The sequence below is a fragment of the Balearica regulorum genome, chromosome 14, assembly GCF_011004875.1.
Source record: "Balearica regulorum gibbericeps isolate bBalReg1 chromosome 14, bBalReg1.pri, whole genome shotgun sequence".
Lineage (NCBI taxonomy): Eukaryota > Metazoa > Chordata > Aves > Gruiformes > Gruidae > Balearica > Balearica regulorum.
The window spans coordinates 18,308,234-18,327,998 of NC_046197.1; the positions used below are offsets into that span (position 1 = coordinate 18,308,234).

The window sequence follows — 19,765 nt, forward strand, 5'->3', positions numbered from 1 at the left end:
GGGAGCGGCGCGCTGCGGCAGTGGGCGGAGCCTGGTGCCTTAAGGGGGCAGGGGCGGGGCAGGGACAGGCTGGGCCGTGAGGGAGGCGGGGCTCTTGCTCGGAGAGCTGCGCCGGCCGGGCGGAGCGCTGAGCCCAGCCCAGTGCCTTGAGCCCGGCTTCCAGCCCAGCTGCGGTGTGTGTGACGCGTCCGGCCGGGCCCGGAAGGAGCTGCGTGGGGGTGGAGCGGGGCGCAGCCGCGGGGTTGCGTGTCGGTGCCGGCGGAGCGGAGCGCCCGCACCTCAGGCTCGGCAGCGGCAGGTGAGCGGGGGGGGGAGCGGTGAGGGGCTTTGTCCGCCGGGGGCCGCGGCCTCGCCCTTGGTGGCTGGCGGAGGGGCCGGGCGAGCCCCGCAGGGTGCCGGGCCGCCCTCGTACCCTGCCGGGAGCGGCCTCTGGCCCGCGGCTGGGCCTGGCCGTAGGTCCCTGCGCGCCCGAGGAGGCTGCGGCCTGTGTGGGTCCGTGGGCAGCGCGCTGTGAGGGGGGGGGTTCTCCCTCCCGTTCCCTCTTCTCCTTCGCCCCGGGGATGGCCCTTGGGGCTCGGCGGGCCTCCGGGGCTGGGGGCGCCGGCCCGGTACGGGGAGAGCCTCTCACGGCTGTCCGCCAGAACCTTTGTAGCTGGGGCCCGTTCCTCGCTCGGGGGTCTGTAGCTCGGGAGTGCGCTGTGTTACCTCGTAACCTCCAGCTGCTCCGCGGCTGTCTGTCGGGTTGTACTGAGCTGCCAAGCCTTACACGAAGTCTTATTGTTTTTTTCAGAGATTATAACTTTTAAGATCAAGAGTAAGTTTATACTTGTGCTCCAATGTAATATTTTATTCCTAATCAATAAGGTCATTGCTGCACTAGGGCCAACTCTGATAATGTGAGCTGATAATTGTGAGCCAGGCTGCAGGTGAACCGTGGCGTCAGGTGCCTGCAGGAGCTGGTGTCCGTGTTGCCGTGCTGTCATCACGGATAAACTCTTTGCTTTACTCTTTCAAATGTGCTTAAGATCTTTGCTAAATTAAAATAGGCTGTCTGAGAGCAAAAGATAAAATGCAATTAAATTTATCTACTGTACAGTATGTAGTCTTTCTGTTTTTCAACCCAATTAGTAACAGTCCAGTATGATGATTATTCCTTCTGAAATCTCAAAGAGGACTTGCTATCAAAAAACTGATTAAAATCCAAAGAAAATCGGTTGTTACCTCACTTTCAAACTCCTTCCCTTTCCTCAACTTTTAAAATGCAGTTTCTTATCATAGAATAAACTGGACTGGAGAAGGCAGATACCAGTTTATTCACTGAGTTTCTTGGGGATTTTGATTTTTGTTGTCCGTGGTAACATTTTCCGATGTTAAAATGATCATATGTGAAATTACAACTTTAAGTGATTGTGCTTAGATACACCCTTAGCAGTAGACTTTAAGTACTTGCTCGCAGGTCGTGATCTCGGTCATACGGCAGCTGGGGTGCAGGGTGGGTGCAGTTAGGTTGAACAGAGGTTTCTTTCCTAACTCTTGCTGACAGTACCCACCCAGGTGTAGCACATTGCGTTTCTGGTTACTGCAAGAGCTCTTCTGCTTGGGTGTTGCTGGTTTGTTTCCTAATTATTCCATGGAGGAATTTAAAACTGTCTTGAAAAGCCTGATATCCTCTTTTATCTAATTTTTCACAGACTTTGGAAGTAAGCATTATTCTAACTGGTTCAGAAGGGAAACGATAAATTTTTAGCTGGAAAAATGCAGATTCAGAGTAGGGGAAGAAGATCCCTGTTTTTCAGAATATAAAAGAAATAAGCGTGAGTGAATTTGCTTGCTGTCAGCGATGTTCCGTTCAGGAGGCTGGCTCAAGATGTTACCAAAGCCACTGGGTGGGAATTCCTCATCCCTGTGGTCAAAGTGGTCTCCAGTGAGCAAACCCATCTCCTTGGTCTATAGAGTGGCTTACAGGGCTCCTTGGGAGTTACCAAATGATGCTTTGCTGATGAAATCATGTTATCCAGGGTTGTTGAAGACATTTTGAAGTAATAGTCATCTGCTGTTGGTGTGATGCTAGAAAATTAACTTTTGTATTTTTGTCAAGGAGTAAGTTGGTGATGTCTGTAAAAGTAGTTGGTGTCAAAAGATTGTCTTGTGTCCAGTACAGTTTTTTATTAAATGCTTATATCTGCTTGCAACTGATTATTTTCAAGGGAACCCTTAAAATAACCTTAAAATAGTATTTTTGTTTTCCTCATGGCTTGTGAACAGTTGTTGCCTGAGAGTTTGAGTCCATGTACGCTGAATAGCCTCGGCTCTTCCCTCAGTTCACTGTAGCTCCATGACTTGGATGTCTCAGCAGTGTAACAATTCTTGATACTAATGCAATGCAGAGCCACTAGAGCTTTTTAATGCTTTGATTTGACACTCCTGTGAATTATGTAGTTACTTTGCCTGTGTGATAAGAGTCGATTTAATATCTCTATTCAAATATTACCAGTGTGCCTTTACAATTAGCTGTCCATTTTTTCCCCATTTTAAAAGTATTTCCCTTTAAGCACTGCCAGCTAATACAGAGACTGTTCTGGGTGGTTTTGGGTGCTCTGTTTCTAAAGCCACTTAATTTGTGGTGATGGAGGTTGAACCTGTATTAATGCCACTTCATTTGTGTTTGCAGAGTAATCGTGTTCTCACTTTAAGATTCATTTGACTCTTGGCCATCAAAGCCTTTTCTGTAACACATAAAGAATTTTTTTTTGTTTCATCCATAAGTTTAATAGATGGAAAAGGTTAATGGAACTAAATGCTGTGAAGTTATTCTCACCTCAGTAATCTGAGCACTTCTCTTACATCACGCTGTTTGCCCTGATTTACAGGTTATTTGAGTCGATCGTTTTTCTAAGCCCCACAGAGGCTTTTCTCGATCGGTATTTTGCTCAAGCAATAAATAAATCTGCTGACGTGTATGTTCTGCCGTGTTTGCTTATTCTTGACCTTTGCTTTTTAGCCATGCAAGGGACAGTTTCAGTGGTGACGTTGTGTAACTGGGTGTTTATGCATTGACAAGCGCTTTTGATTTGTATTCTTAAAATCTGTGCCTGTTGCAGCTGAGCAGTTGTTCAGAGTAATGTCGGACGTGGGTGAGGGTTTCAGGGTTAGTTGTGGAGAAACCAAGACTCCTAGTGCCTCGTCATCTGAATAGATTTTGTTCCAGTGCAAGCAAACATACCTAAAATGTTCTTTCCTCCTCTTTCCATGTTTCTGTAATATACTTCCTGTTGCAGAGTGGAGAAACTCTGTTACCATGAGTGTAATTGCTGTTTACAGATGCCTCAGTTTTGATCTGCTTATGACCTGTGTTTTGACTACTGTGTCCTGTGCTCCAGGGTCAGGGCTGCCCTAAAATCATCTTGTGATGCCCCAAGGCACCGCTGCAGCATCGAAATGAGTGCAGCAGGACAGCCTCCAGCAGCGTGGATGCCTCTGCCAGCTGCACTGAGTGCAGTCCAGTTTCTCGAGGGCAGTCGGACTCCCATCCCCTGATGTTAGCAGGGGTTACGTGCCCTAGTAGGAATTAGCTGGCTAAATGTTTCTAAGGATGTTGCCCTTTAGTCTTTCACAAGGTTTTCATGCTAGATACTAATTCACTATGTCAAACTGGTGCTTTCAGTGTGATTATCCTCACTTCAGATAATGAGGAAATTAAGATGAAAGCTAAGTAATTAATTGCTTATGGCTGCGCAGTGAACCTAGTGATGGCTTTATTCTTGTGCCCCAAAGCATCACTTCAGCAGTAGCGGCAGTTCCTCCTCTGCGCTCTCCATCCTCCCAGGCACCCAAGGTGTGCAAAACTCTTCCGACACCTCTGCTGTGGCTGCGCCTTTGGTGGCAGAGGGTTTTTTCTGGGGCAGGAACAATTAACTGAATTCATCAGGCTGTACAATCCATCCTGGTCACTTGCTTCTTTCCCAGAGATGAGCATAGGGGCCTTATATTTATTTATTTTTAACCATACCACAAAGAAAGGGTACTTGTGGAGTAACAGAGCTTCATCCTGGTAGTTAGAGATGTCCTGCCTGTGATGGTTGGCTGAAGTTGGGTGACGGTTGTATGGCACGACTAGAGTGTTGGTTAGGGTCATCCTGGCTGCCTCTCAGCTCGAGCTTCTGTTCTTGAATCTCAGCTGAAAGAATTCAGTGGGAAAATATGGTGTTCTAGAGTCCTTTTTAAAAAGAAGTTCTGTGTTTAAGGTTTTAATTGTGGCAGCCTGTGCAGGACAGTACAGGAGGTCACGATCTTTGAATGGCAATTCCAGTGCTTTGTGCTAAGTAGTTGTTTCCTGTTACAAGCCGAACGGGTTATGTGCAGACAATAGGAATTTATTTGGTATCAAACGTCTCTGGATTCAGATTAACAAAACTTCTTCACCCCTTATCACCTCTGCTTCAAAACGCAGCAGCTTCCAAGGGCAGCTGGATCGCTGACTCTGCGCTGACATCCCTCTGTTGGCCTCTCAAAAGTGCTGCTTTTTCCCACCTGAAAAGTTTATGTGAAGTTCTCATTTGAAATCTTCAGTGGAACATCACATGCCTCCACCAAACCGTACTTAAGATAAAATTGTTTTTACTTCTTGCAAAGACTTCTGTCCACGTGGCATTTTCCAAGGGGAGGAGAAGGTCTTTGCTGTTGAATCACAAGGTCTGGATTCTGTCTTCCATTTCTACAATAATTTTTTAATGCATTGTGGGGTCACTGATCAGGACTATGATACAGTTTAGCAAAACTAAATTGTTTTTTATTTTTCACCCAGGACTTTGAATTACTTTTGTTATCTGTAAATATCTTACAATGTTTAATGTGCTGTACTGACAGGTCTTAAATGCATTATATTTTCTGTTTATTTCAGACCATAAGATTCAGATATGTCCTTCATATTTGATTGGATTTACAGTGGTTTCAGTAGTGTATTACAGTTTTTAGGTAAGTATTTGTTGTTTGCGTTTTTTTTCCTTTCTGCTATTCTTGTATAAAATGTCTGTTCACCTCTGTTATCTTCAAACATAGCTGCTTGTTAAATAATAATATTTGTTTTGGTGTGTACTCAGTAACACTTAAACAAAAGTTTCACTTATCAATACTACTTCCAGAGTGTGCTTTTCATTCAGTCTTACATTAATTCTTTAACCTCTTGAAAACATTATATTTTCTTTCATGAACATAATAGGTTTGATTTTTCTAATCATACTACATTTAAGCTGGCGTAATTCTATGGAGTTTCTCCTGATTTTTCTCTGCTGTAAAGAACTGAACTCGGTTATTTTAGTTTAGTTCTTTTGTACATGCAGATATCACTTGAGAATCCAAATACGAGGGACTGACAAAAAAAAAAGTGCTGGATATTGAAGCCCTCGCACATGTTCAGCAGTGCATTATTCTGTGACTGGTGTCACTGAAATCAGTACGAGGCCTCACTGGCATCTGCCGAAGAGCCTCAGGACAGTATTCCCTGGCCAAAAGAGTCTGCAATCCATATTGATCCGAGGTGTAATATTAGCTTGTGCAAAACAAAACAAACAAAAAAAAGCCTCCAAAAAACCAAAACAACCTGGAAGAAAAGAAATGTTAGGATACTGAAGAAAGGGATAGAAGTTGCAGATCACATAGGTAAAAGGCACAATTTACAAGTTGGAAGGATTTTATTGAAGTGGATAAAAAGCATTTGAGATTAAGGAATCATGGCAAGCTGTGCCACCTACCTTTTATCAGTTGAAAGTTTAAACTTTTTTGCTGAATGTTAGACCCTTGGCCTACTATCGAAATATTAGCCAGTGAAATTTTAACTAAGTTGACTAATCTTTCTTATCTCCTCTTTCTTAGCCAAGCAGTGATTTGCTGCAAGTAGCCTGCTTTCCCAGTCCTGGGCATGCAAAGTCTAATTCTGGCGAAAGATACTGGAGCTTGAAGTAGGAAGGAGGCTTACTTTCAATGTGTCCCTCTTATTCTAGAAGAAACACTTTCTCTTTTCCTTCTCATTTACAGTTGAAGAAGGTTGATTATAACATTTGGGAAACTCCCCGCAGTTATCAGCAGGCTGATAAGATCATTTTACGAAGTACATCTTAGCACACCTACAATTTTAGAACGCACAAAGAATCTTTATATAAATATATATAAACTGTGGTCTTAGTATAGCTAATGGCAGAAGTATTGCTGCTAGTTTTTGTGTTTCCATGAAAGACACTTGGGAAGTGTGAAATGTTTCAGAGAAAGCAGTAGCACCTGATTTGGGAGCAAAGGCTCCCGGACTGAGTGGCAAAAATACTGTTTTACTATGGTCTAGCAGAATTTTGTTTAACTCGTAAGGTAAGTGTGAACTAGAGTTTCTCCTGTGACGTAAGTTAATATAAGAAAATGTTTGCCTACTCCTTTCTCTGTAGTTTAATAGTTAATATATACTTGGGCATGTGAGAAGGTGAGTTTGGGAAGTAAGAGTTGTATTTGAAAGAACTGTACCTGTAGTAATAAAGGTCACTAATGAAACAGGCTGAGGAGTATGAAAGAATATTCATTCCTGCAAGTTACAAAACACGTTCCACTGGAATGCGATCCCAGAGATTAGCTTAAAGGCAGGGGGAGAGGTGAGCAAACACCAGCAGTGTAAAGGTCAGCTAGGCAAAGGCACGTATCCCCCCATAATGCTTCAGCATCTGCAGGGCTGTCTGAGCAGCCACCTGTGCAACAGCATCGCTTAAAATCCCACCAAATAAAACACATATGAGGACAACACATTAGATAAGAAGGAAAAATCAGGGCTGCAGAAACTGATGTTACTGGCTCGCTCTGCTTGCTAGCCTCAAATAGAGAGACCCAGGGCAGCTGTCAGTGCACCCGTTGGACGGCCACCAGCCGCTTGCCAGTGGCCCCAAGGCACAGTGCACGGTGTTGGTGCGTAGTTTGCAGATGGGGAGGGTTGGTTCTGCTTACGGGAGAAGGTGCAGTTATGTGTAGGGACTGCAGGGATGAGCTTTAACAGTGAAATTGGATTGTCTGCTTCACAAAAGGTTGTTGTTTTTACCACCACTGTGATGATACAGAAACTTTTCTTCAGTGTATTGCAAAGTACTGCGATACTATGACATTATGTAGTGAAAGATCCTGGTGACTTAAAAACTCCCACATTACAATATATGGCTGTATTTTGCAGTTCTTTTGCAGAAAGAAGAGAGAATTCTGTTAGGAACGTAGCCCAGTTTTGCTTTTAAAGAAATGTAATTTCAGCACATACATTTCCCCCCACACACACACTCTGTAAGTGTTCAGCTCTCTTCAGCATTTGTGAAGGCCGTGGGGTCAGTAGTGGTTCCTAAGGAGATGTGCAGTGTGTAGTATCCAGCCACAGGTCTTTGACTTTTTTTAAGGAGAAAATTTTCCCTTACTCTCTCTGCAAAGCTATGAGACTCTTGCTTCAGTAATTTTCCCATACAGAATGTGAATTTTTTAAAATTAAATTTGTCTTTAAAATGTTTTACTTTGAATGTCGATCAGTTTGAAGCAGTGAAAAATAATCCTGGCATAGGATGTGGTGTTGGCAAGTTTAAGAGAATCACTCCTTGATAATCTCAAACTTAAGAAAACAGAGTGTTTGTGTTTTATGCATCCTTCCTCTCCTTTACAGCAATTGATGCATTTACTGGGGTTACAAGTAGAGGAAGAAAAGGGGAAGGGCATTTTTATAGAGATGACAATTGGTGAAAATAAAATCTCTTATTCCTGTTATGAAAGCATTATCACATGACAGCAAGTGTGTCAGAATTGCCCTGACGATGCCATTCAGGATATATCCAGACAATTTAGCTGAGGGTATGCGTGAATGTTACTTTCTGTCAAAATAATGTACGAACCAACATAAAAAAATTCACACACATACTAATTGTGACTATTGACATTGAAATTAATTTCTCTGTAATATGCCCATTGAGGTCTGAACTTTTTTTGCCTCGAACAAGTTTGTCATAATTGGAGGTAGCTGAACAATATACCCTCTGTTCAGGTTCAGGATGGTCCGTGTTTTAAGCCCACTGTCAGCACTGTACCCACACACCCCCCTCTCCAGCGCCTGTGAGCAAAACTGTCCTTTGACTGGGGCAGAGTAAGCTGCCAAAACTTAGTCCTGGTTTGTTCTGGTTTTCCTAAGATAATATAAATGCATTTACATGAGTAACACGTTTACATCAATTGTGCGCCTCTCTCCCACCAAGAATCCCATAAGCTGCATGTGGTACACATAGTACAGCAGTCACATGAGTAAGCATGAATGTGGTTTGTACGTGTAGAATGCGGATAAAGGGCATTGATAAAGCGTGTGGTGGAGCTTGGCCACTCTGTATTTTGTACTGTGACTGTAACGCTTTGCTCCTGGGAGCAAAAGCATCTCTAGTGTCAGAAGTGAACTCCGACCAATTTGACTGATTAGTCACTACGTCCTCCTTTGTTCTAGGACTGTACAAGAAATCGGGCAAACTAGTGTTTCTTGGACTGGACAATGCTGGAAAAACTACGCTGCTGCACATGCTCAAAGATGACAGACTGGGACAGCATGTCCCCACGTTACATCCCAGTAAGTTAATATTGCTGGTTCCATAGCTAGAAAGTAGTTAGTGCTGCAGGAAAAGCAGGATCTGATTACATGTCAAAAGACCAACAGTGTAACTGGGGAGAGACAAAGGAATTTCTGGGATTGCCATCTGTAGATAGTTCAAGTAATATTCATAAAAAAACATGTATAGGATAGTTCAATGTGCCATACTTTAAAATTAAGAGGTAACAAGCAGAATGATGGAGCTGGGAGTCTAGATTACAGAAGCTGTGGAAAATTAGGACTTGCAGTGTTTGGGAGCAGCTTCTCTGCGCAGCTGGAAAACTAACATTTCTGTACATGGTTTTGATTTTTTTTTGGCTCAGAGGTTGCTGTGTAATTGCTATCTTGGTAGCCTCGCAGGAGGAAAAAGTTCGACGCAGGTTAAAAATGTGGATTGGTGAAGTCCAGTAAGGAGGTAAAAAATTGGGAAAGGATGTGAAGAGGAGAAGCCTTGAGCAGTATTGTACATGAAATGCCATCTTTGTGGCAAACCAGATGCCAGAGCCAACTGTTGTTTGTGTAATGTGTAGGGATAAATAATGTACGAATATTCTCTGCTATTCTTAGCATTGTAGATTTTTCACACGTGTTTTAACAACAAAATGCTATTAACAATTTAACAAGCATGCCACTGATTTTGAGAGAAAATGTATTGCTCTGATTTGTTTCTTGAGTATCAAAATACTGAAAAGACCCAAGACAGAAAGTAGAATCTACGTGCTGGAAAGTTAGGCTGTTCTAATGCACTGCATAATCTTCACAGAGAACATAATTCTGTGTATTTCTAGCTTCAGAAGAGCTGACAATTGCTGGCATGACTTTCACTACCTTTGATCTGGGTGGACATGCTCAAGGTAAGGGAATACATTGACCTACTTCACTGAATTGAGTTAGTTGTCTACAGTCCATTTGTTTTGGATCAGAAATATGACCATGCTGCAGAGATCAACTTCCCATAGTGTCTTTGACAGCACAAAAAACATTCACTGCTCTTTTGTCTGTCTCCGTTACTTATCACAAATTGCAAATACAAATTGGGAAGAGCTGCAGTAGAGCAGTAACTTTGGACAGATACCTGTACTTTGCAGAGGATTCTGTACTTTAATAGCTTATATCTACTTGTAAGCTTTATGCTTCAAACTTACCTTTGTTGACATAATGCTTGGGGAAACACAAAATGTTTCAGTACATGAGTGTGCATGTGGGATAGATAAAGTGCTGATAACAGTAAAGGGAATGATACTTTTGATCCATGATTTCAAGATTTGTAAAACATGAAATTGCATCCTGAAGACTGGCAACATAAGCTAAGACTTCAAAATAACCCTGTTGCTTGTTATTTACGGATGTGCATCGCTCTGAATTTTGGGATAACTTCCTTTTGTTTTTAATTCACATCTTCCCTGTAGCTCGCAGAGTGTGGAAGAACTATCTGCCTGCAATTAATGGCATTGTGTTCTTGGTGGACTGTGCAGATCATGAAAGATTGCTTGAATCGAAAGAAGAACTTGATGTAAGTTTAAATAAGTTTTTCAAAGTTTTAACTTTAACTTCTAAGAAATAAGCTCAAATTCCCAGTATCCAACAGAGCTCTGCTGCCACCTGGACATGAGTAGTAGCGATTTGACCTTCTAAATTAATCTTTCCTCCTTTCTCTTTTCCTTTGTAGTCACTAATGACAGATGAAACTATTGCTAATGTGCCTATCCTAATTCTTGGTAACAAAATTGACAGACCTGAAGCCATTAGTGAAGAGAGGTTACGAGAAATGTTTGGTCTGTACGGCCAGACAACAGGAAAGGTAACAATCCTTTTTTTTTTTTTTGGTGGTTTTGGGGGTTTTTTGCCAGGAAGTTTGTTTGCCTTATATTTATGTGTTGACTGCAGTTCACTTCAGCTACACAAAATAAATGGGTTTTAATTTATGAAGTACTTTGTACATAATAACTGTATATGAAATGAATTCAGGAGTCTCTGCGTGTGTGTGCATTAGCTGCATCTCTACTACAACTTTTTTACATCATATTCAATGCCATGTTTTTTCGGAGAAAAATAATTGTACTTAGCATAATTTTTAGTACTTCAGCTTTCCTGTGTAGTACTCTAAAAGGATGAGCAAGTTTTCAGAGGCTATAGCTCTAGTGAGAGCTATAAGAGAAAACTGGATGAAGTCTTTCAGTAAGTGACTTTTCTCATTTAAAGTGCAGAGTTAGTACAATTTGTTAGTTAACATGTTTACCTAAAGCTTAGAAATAGATTTACAACATTGTAGAAGTCTGAGTTTGTAGATTGTGAGGGGGGGGAAAAAAAGTTCCTACTCACGTCGGTAGCAACAAGGCAGATTTATATTATGGATCTTTGTGATACTTCAGCTCTTCTTAATTTAAAGTAAATACAGTGTACTACTTGTAGGAGACATTTGGATACTGGCCGCTAGGAACAAGTTGCTCCGTTGTCCTTTGCCCTTGGAAAGGCATGACACCTCTCTGCAGCTGAGCAAGCTGCTCCAGTGTGGCTTCTGTCCCAGCTCCTATTAGACATCCAGCACTGTGGCTCTGCTGAGGAGTGCACCTGGCCTTGTAATTCCTCTTTTCGTCTAAAGAGTATTTACTCTTAGATGCTTCCCTTAAAGCTCAGTGCCAGTTGGAGTTTAGGTTGAGTGAGAATAAATCTTTACCTTCTTGTTTTCCATGTGAAAGAGAATTGCACTGGTTAGTTTTAGAATAGATGGAATGGGCTGCAGGCACTTAGTACTGACTTTTATTGGGTTTTTTGTATCTTGCCCTGGTTTTTACAACACCGCACGTAGTCAGTGAAGTATAAATACCACTGTGAATCTCCAGCTGAGCAACAGCTTTATTGCACTGTGCTGATCTTGGCAAGCAAGCAACTTGCCCTCTTGCTATGGTTAGTCCTACAATTGGTAGCAAATGCTCTTTTTATCTGGTCAGAAAGCTATTAGAAACAGAGCAGGGAACTGTCTGAAAACCATGTCTAAGCTCTCCAATTCTCTGTGCACGTGCCTGCTGTTGTATTCTGGTTTCATGTACTTCACCCTCTCCAGATGAAAATATGTTGCATGCTGAAGTGACCTTAATCTTAGTAACATGTACATGTTTTAGATTAACTTATTTTCTAAAATTCTAGTATCCAACACAATTTAAATGATGGCATTCCACAGAGACAAATGTCCTTGTAAAGTAGCCATCTTTTTATCACAATACTGTAACTTGGAATACTTCTGTCTCTCTGCAGGGCAGTATACCATTGAAAGAATTGAACGCAAGGCCGCTAGAAGTGTTTATGTGCAGTGTGCTAAAGAGACAAGGCTATGGAGAAGGCTTCCGCTGGATGGCACAGTATATTGATTAATGCCAAAATCGCATCAGTACATTGTCCCGTGTCTGAATATTAAGTCTGCTCCTTATTTGATCACTCAGTGTACGTAACTTGAATTCATTTGACTGTTTAGTTATAAAAATACACATTTTTAGCTAATTATATCATGTGAGCTAAATTGTAAGTGTGAGGATTGAAAAATTATTTCAAGCAAGTTTCACAACCTGTGAGCTTTCTAATCCCATACAACATTCTTTTGCAGCTTTTAATTTAACAAGTCTCCGGCACCACTTCTTGGTCAGAGCAACTTTCCAGTACAGTATGTTTGAATGCACTTTTTAACAGCTAAAAACGATGAACATGTGAAAAATATTTAATGCTTATGTTAAATTTTTTTATGTACTTTTTTGAAACTGGTTTTATAACTTTAGAGTATATAACCATCTTTCAAGGAATAATAAATAATTAGCTGATGGATAATTGCATGATGCCTTACAGTTTTCAATAATATACTTTCTTATGCAACGTCATGCAATAAATTTAAATCCGGTTTTTGGCAACTTTAATGGAAAATGTTTCATTTTAATGTGTCTTAACTAGCAAGGCTGCCTGATGATCTGAATATGTGGGATATTTTCCTGAAACACAGAAGGCCACAAAGTAGTTTCATTGTATGTTAGAGTTAAGGTGGCTTTTGTCAGACTACCAAATTGCATTTATTTTAGGATTTTTCATTGGTAAAAGAAAAATCTAATCCAATGCCCTTATAACTACCACCTTTAAAAAGTACAAATAATGTAAATCCCTGTGACAATGGCAATCTTGAACTAATGTCAAAAGTGGTCTTACTCTACTGGTCTCTTGAATTAAACCCCTGATGCGATACAAGAAATACAGGTTGTTTTCTGGAGAAATTACGAATACCATTGTGCTAAAAATTCTGTTCCTAATTTAGTTAGATTTGGGGTCTGCCAGAAGATTTGCCTGTGAAATTGCCAGGAAGGGGGGGAATAGTTGCCATTGCTGCTTGTGAAAATTTATCAGCCCATACCCAATCAGCCAATTTTATTTTTGGTGTTTTGAACTGGGACAAGATTGTTTTCTGTGGTTTAGCCCTGAAACCTGGCCAGTGTACCAGCTGCTGGCTGCCCAGGTGGCTTATTTCTGGGGTAAAACTTGGTTATCTGCAGTCCTCGTTTCCAGACTTCTGACTTTTTCCCCATCTTTGAGTGCATTAGTTCCCTGAGGAGAAAGCAGGTTATCCATGAAGGAGGGGTGTTGTGGTAGATGTCGGTCAACACCTTGTTGATGCTGGCTGACACTGCTACAGAGCTCTGGTTGGTGGTTCCATGTGCCAGGGAGGTTTTACTCTAACCTGTCAAATGCAGGTAGGGTTTCAGCCCTGGAGTCTCAATTTCACCGTGGTGGGTTTGAGTTTCGCTATGTAGTTTGTCTCCCCCTTGTAAGAGTACGAACTGCTTGCTACAAATGTTTTTGCTGAATCCCTTTTACTCACTGCTGTAAGTCTTCGCCAGAATACTTCAGGCCTTAAGTTTCCAATATCCAGGGCAGCAAATGTATTTCTGACTGGTTTGATTTCATAAATAACTTTTTCTCTTGACCTGCTGGACTTGCATCTCAGATTTAAAGCCTGTAGGCTCATAGTGAATAAATGAGATTTATTCCTTGCCCAGATCCAAACTTGTATGATTGAATATTCCCCACATTCCTAGATTGTGCATCTGAATAAGATGAATAATTCAGAACCTAACTCACGTAAATTGTAAGTGAAGCTTATTACCGCATAGTCATATGCAGAGGGTTAAGCCTAGTTTGTTCATGCTGAAGTTGAGTGACGGTATCGGATTGCTTTTCCAAATGACCAACATAAGAGAATTCTGCATTTACACTAGTGCTCAGCTATAGAGTAGTGTCTCTGTGGCATAAATCAAAACCGGAGGTAAGAAATGGCCTCTCACCGGTGTGTGGACAATATGTGAGTCTTTACTACCTACAGCTGTTATGTAGGGGACATGCCTTTTTTTTTTCCCCCCTCTAGATTTTTGTGATGATGGTTATAATGCCGAGAGCAACAGCTAAATCAGTAGATGGTATAAATAATAAAAGTACTACCTGCAGTCACACTGTGGTGTTGATGTGGGATACTTGGGACTGTGTTGCCTGTGCTTATGGAAATGAAGCTGGAGGTGGAGGTGTTCTGCTGCAGACTGCTTCCACGGGCTGAGCCGTTATGTGGGCACTGAGAGGTCCTCTTCACCTGCTCTTCCAACTGCAGATAACATTAGCAGTGAGGAAAGGGATGATAGTATTAAGAATTAAAAAAAGGGGGATGATACTGCTTTAAAAGTGGGTGTTAAGAGTAATTCTTAGTATTATGGAAGTACTCAGATTTTGTGTTTCCCACTGTAGGATGCTAGTTTCAGTGTGGTGTAATAAGGACATGAAGAAATCTGGACCTTGTGTTTATACACCTGGGTGTTGTAATGGTTCCTGTTGTGGGAATAGCTGATCAACACTCAGTTAAAGACAAATGATCTCGCTCTGTTTCGTTTCATTCAGTAGAGGAAGTATCTTTCTTCTGTAGTTGATGTTCTGTTGTGCACATGAATGTGAATGGGTGTTGTGTGTCTTTGTGTGAAGACTTCATTAACAGACAAATAGACTGAGCAGAGGGTTTTTTTTCTGGTGGTTTTCATCCCTGCCCCTTCCACATTTCTCCAGCCGTTTATTCTGGAGGTTGCTTATTCCTGTGATTGTGACCACTCTTAACTTAAAGCAACATTCACATTTGGGTCTGACTTCTATGAATTCTTTTTTTGCACTCTTGACTATGCAGATTTCAATTAAACATCACTTTAAAGAATGTGAAAAACAAAACTCATGAATAAAGATGACATTTATGAAGTGTCTCACTTTGTTTTTACATCACAACAGTTCTTTAACAGAAATTAATGTGGATTTCTAAGATACTAATAACCACTTCTGACAAAGTGGCCTGTATTTCACTGCAGTGACCCCATATGCCAGCATCTATGAGTTGAATAAGATTTATTTTGCTTGGATTTACTTAAACTTGTGGGGTTAGTATGTGTTGTGTAACTGAGAGGCGTTGCTGTATTTCAGTCCTGACAATACATTTTTCAGCAGCAATTATTGGCACTGGAGATGGGAAGGATCTTCGAGCTTTCTCATTTATTCTCTTGCCAGATCAAGATTATTTCATTAATATTCCTGTATTTGGTGTTCAGCTACTGTCTGTGATATGCTAAAGATGACCTGTGGCATTCACTGGAATACAAAACCTGCATGCACGTGAGCTTTATTGTGTTTTAATAATTGGAATTGAATGTCAAATAGAACATTTGGCATCCTCTTATTTATAACTTACACCTAAAGTCAGCTCAGAAAAATGACAATGGTGGTCTCCAATCCCAGTGAAGTCCCAGGTCTGCTTGAAGTTGAATTGTTCTTCTCTTGTTTGTACTGTCGGAATATTTGGTTGTTACTTACCAAAGTTCAATATTTCTGTTGACTACAACGTGCTCAGATGTAGTGTAGATAACAAAATTGTTAGTTATGGACTTGGGAGTTATACTGAAAACAGCCTGATCCACTGGCTGCCAGCGGGGACGTGTAACTTATCTGCACTTAGATAAACCACTTTTTGCACTAGTATCTCAGTGGGGATCTAAACATTTTTTGTTTTGAAATGTGAGTGCTCTAAATGTTTAAAAGCATAATTTATATAATAAACTGCACCAAAAAAAAGCTAAAGATGAAAGAGTTCTTAAGCATGTTCTTAATCTGGTGTTTGTTATGTTATCCTATTCCATGCTTGAAGTTTAAGTATCAGGAATAGAAAATAAAATTCTGATTTGGAATTTGAAGAAAAGGAGTTTTAAACAGGTAGCTCTTGTCAGATTATCGAAACCAGGGAAAAAAGCATGCTGACTTAGTACATGGTCTAGTAGTGAGTTTGGTTTTTTTCAGCAGGGTATAATAATAATTCAGTCCCTTCTTTGCTAGGGTGTCTGTTCCTGTGTGCACGGGAGCAAATCCTCTACTTTTCGAGCATGGAAAAACTGACTTTTCCTTTGTTGCAATTTCAAAATGAGATAGAAGGATCCAGTCTTACAGGCAAATGATACTGCCTTAGAATGCAGCTGCCCTCTAGGATTCGTGGTGTTGGAGGGACTGTGGTGAGTGGGGGTTCCCACTGGGTTTAGGTGCTTAGCAAACAGGCTGCTCAACCCTGTTTGACTCAGCCCATTGAGGAAGTCTCACCTACTGTGAGACAGACCTATTTTCCAATCCTAAGTATATGTTCTCCTTAGTGTACACTTTTCAAATTATTTCTTACTTGACTGCTTTTGAACTAGAATTAAACTTGTTTGGTGGTGAGGAGTTACGGTAAAATAATGATTTAAAAAAATCCCTTGTTTTTCTTATGGCATGTGTTCCATCACAGTAAGAAATTTATAGTAACATTTTAGAGCCTTTGATGCCTTTCATTCCAGCATCTCAAAGCTTTCTACCTGCCAATGCTGCCTCAGCTTCCTGCGAGGCAGAAGGGTTCTGTTCTCATTGTTTAACCTGTGAAGAAAGTGAGGTCCGGAGGGATCAAGTCATACTTGGTCACTGCCTGAATAAGAGCAGCAACGCAGCAGCCACCTGCAATGTGGAATGAAGCAATGTCCCTTGACCTGGGTGCCGCTTGTCGGTGTCCTAGAGAGGACAGAAGCCTTCAGGCTACTGAAGATACCACGCGGACCATGTATAGATCAGTGGCGGTTTGGGTCACCTCCTCTTGTACACCTCTGGTCACAGCAACAAAGCTGCTCTAAGCGTGGAGCACCCAGTCATGACAATATCTAGTAGGTAAGTGAAAAGAGCACAAAAACTTGTAATGTGTAGAGTGGGTGCAAAGCTTGGATCTGCTTGTAATTTCTGATTCTCTTGCCTACATGTGCGGTGTAAATAAATGCTCTCCTTGTAAAAGGAGAAAATTTAAAGGCATACTCTCGGTATTTGGGACCAAATGCTCGCTTTTGGCACAGGCAGGTAAGAATTTATATTGTTCAGTTAGATTTTCCCCAGTAAAGGCAGTACTTTATTGTCAGAGTGGTTTGATTAACTCCCTGTAGTGGCACTAGCTGGAGCAAACCCTCGGCAGTAGCTTGGGGCAGAGATGAGCTGTTGGAGACCTGATCTCAGTAATTTAATGATACCTGAGTACCCAAACCCAGGAGTAGGTACAGCTGGTTTGTTGACAAGGGGTGTACTGTGACAAGCCGCTGGTCTGGGAAGGGATGGGGCTGGCGCTTTCAATGGGATGTGTGGAAGCTGAGCTAATGAGGGAACCTGATCTTACCCTGTCGAGAGAATCTGAAGTGGTTCAGGTTCTGTAGCACACAGGGTGTCTGAGCAAAGGAGGCTGCTTGGCAGTGAGAATGTGGCTCTTGAGAGGAAGGTTGGAATTTGTTTTAAGTTAGAGTTTGTTTAAAATCTTTGTTAAAGGTTTGTTGAAACCTAAAACCTTTGCTGGTAGCAGGAAATCAGGCAGCGAGTAAGCTGGAGGAGAGGGTCAGCGCCGGGGACCACAGCGCAGGGGTTGGCCTGTGGATTGTGCGAGCATCTCTGGGAAATACTAGACCAGGTTCCTGGCTGTGCAAAGGAGGAAGGGAAAAATTAAACAGGTTAAAAAACATCCTCTTGCCAGCAAGGTAAGGGGGAAAACAGTTACGAACAGGGCTCCTAACGCTGCTCTGCTGCAGCTTGTTTGTGGGCTGACCCTAGGGCTGGTATTTGGAAACACTGGTGCTTGTGAAAGCAAAGGGGAGAGAGAAATTGGGTGGTGATAGGAGCTGTATTCAACCAGTCTGTGTGTGCTATGGCAATGCCAGTGTTTGTCAGGTTATTTTGAAATCTGTCCAGTATCCTACAATTAAGCTGGGTTTTGCGAAGTCACTGAAAACTGCTGATCCTTGGTCGACTGTTCCCCAAGGACAAAGCTGAGGTCACTTCTCCAATGCACTTGACTTCTGACCAGAGATAAGCACGAGCTGCAAAACTTAAAACTGTATTTTAAGCTTTCTCGTGCCTGTTGGCACTCAAAGCTGGATTTTTGAGTTCAGCCTAGACTATTGGTTCCAACCCCAGTTCCTGAATGTGTTTTCTCTCTGCTTTCTTAGAGCAGGATTTTGGTTTAGGTTCCAATAAATTGGAACTGTGAAAGGAAGACTCCTGTATGTGCCACTTAACTCTTCTAGTTCTTGCTGTGCATGTATGTAATATATCTATAATATATAAATATATATGTATAGTTACATATACACACACGAGGTTTAAAATAAACCTGTTCAAAATATTGTTACTGAGATGCATTAGTGTGAAATTGCAGAGGACATTTAGTGAAAGTCTGCTCATAGTAGGTTTTAAAGGCAAAAAAAAAATCAGGAGTTTGCAGTAGAGAAAATTGAAAGCTTTTGCGTTACTGGTGAATAAATAATTACAGGAGATACTGCGGGAGAAACTCAGATGTGCAGCTACAGTAGGGAGAGCAGCTGGAGTTCTGGGTGCTGCCTGGAGAAACAGCATTTAGTCAGAACAGGAGGCAGAGCTAATAATATAGTTTGCCTTTTTTTAGAGCCTAAGCTTTGTTACTGGCATCTGAGACACGTTTAGCACTGGTGTAAAGACGTTTGGGTGCTCCTACAAAATGAGATGTTTACTCGAGCTTTTTTTTTTTTATAGAAAATATGTCCCATCTGCTTGCTCCTTCTCCCTGCTCTGTTTGTGACTGTTTCTAGTCCTCCTGTCTGCTGTTACCACTTCTGTAATATCCTTTTGTTTCCTGATTTGTAACTTGAATTGCCTCCTAAGTTTGAAAAACAGTATGACTTTTCTTTTTTTTCCCCAGGCTGTTTTGAGGAGAGCTTTTCTTCAACAGTTTGATGTTCAATATCCTGGGGAAGAAACTTGTAAGGGAGCCCTCTGTCAAAGAAGAAATTCTGCTTGTATTTTCAGAGCCGTTGTCAGGCAGAAGACAAGAGAGAATCAATAAAAGATTTACACGTGTGGTTTGCTGTTGTTATTTTGGGAGAAAAGAGGAAAACTGAAAAAGTTAGTCGCCGTGGTTAGTTGATGTTTGCAGAGCTGCTGCAAGTCTGACTGCAGCAAAGAATGTGTAACAGATCCTCACGCATGTGACTGTGGGATGGAGTCTATTTATGTCTCTGTAAACATGAAATTATGAAATACACGCCATGGAGATGGTGCTGGTGAAGTCCTTGTCTGACCTGGTCAACTATCGTTGGACTTGCACCTCTCTGGGAGTACAAAGTGAATTTGAACTTACTGCAGAACATCATGCTGCTGGAAGATGTTTATTGAAAGGGAACTAGGTCAAGTAATAAAGCGAAGAAACCACCAGGTATGTTGCCAGGTCAGAGGAAGGTACTGTGAGTTTCTGTAATCTCACACACCTTGTGGACATAAGAGCACTTCACAAAGACACCATCTAGATAAAAAAAATCGCAAAACCCCCATGTTTTCTTCTGTACAGTCCAGATTTTGAAATCAATGCTTGTTAAAACAGATGTGCAGCTGCGACGTGGATCCTTTCTGCAAAATTAAAAAGAAAAAAGTGTGTGTTGAGATTGCAAAAGAATGAAAAAAAACCATGAGAGAAATGGGTCATGTATGCTTTGCTCTTGCACTCATTGGGTGGTACTGACTGACCAGTACAAGGCTGCGGAGGGGAAGGGAAGGGGC

The 19,765-nt window shown here is 41.6% G+C and overlaps 1 protein-coding gene across 1 annotated transcript; it reads left to right on the forward strand.

Annotated features, from left to right (window-relative positions):
- The first annotated feature begins 129 nt into the window (after nucleotides 1-129).
- On the forward strand, nucleotides 130-15,766 carry SAR1B (secretion associated Ras related GTPase 1B). Its single transcript, XM_075767025.1, has 7 exons — nucleotides 130-298; nucleotides 4,901-4,974; nucleotides 8,492-8,611; nucleotides 9,421-9,486; nucleotides 10,042-10,145; nucleotides 10,302-10,433; nucleotides 11,888-15,766. The coding sequence occupies exons 2-7, from the start codon at nucleotides 4,917-4,919 to the stop codon at nucleotides 12,002-12,004; spliced, it is 597 nt and encodes a 198-aa protein (XP_075623140.1). The 5' UTR covers nucleotides 130-298; nucleotides 4,901-4,916; the 3' UTR covers nucleotides 12,005-15,766.
- Nucleotides 15,767-19,765: the final 3,999 nt, after the last annotated feature.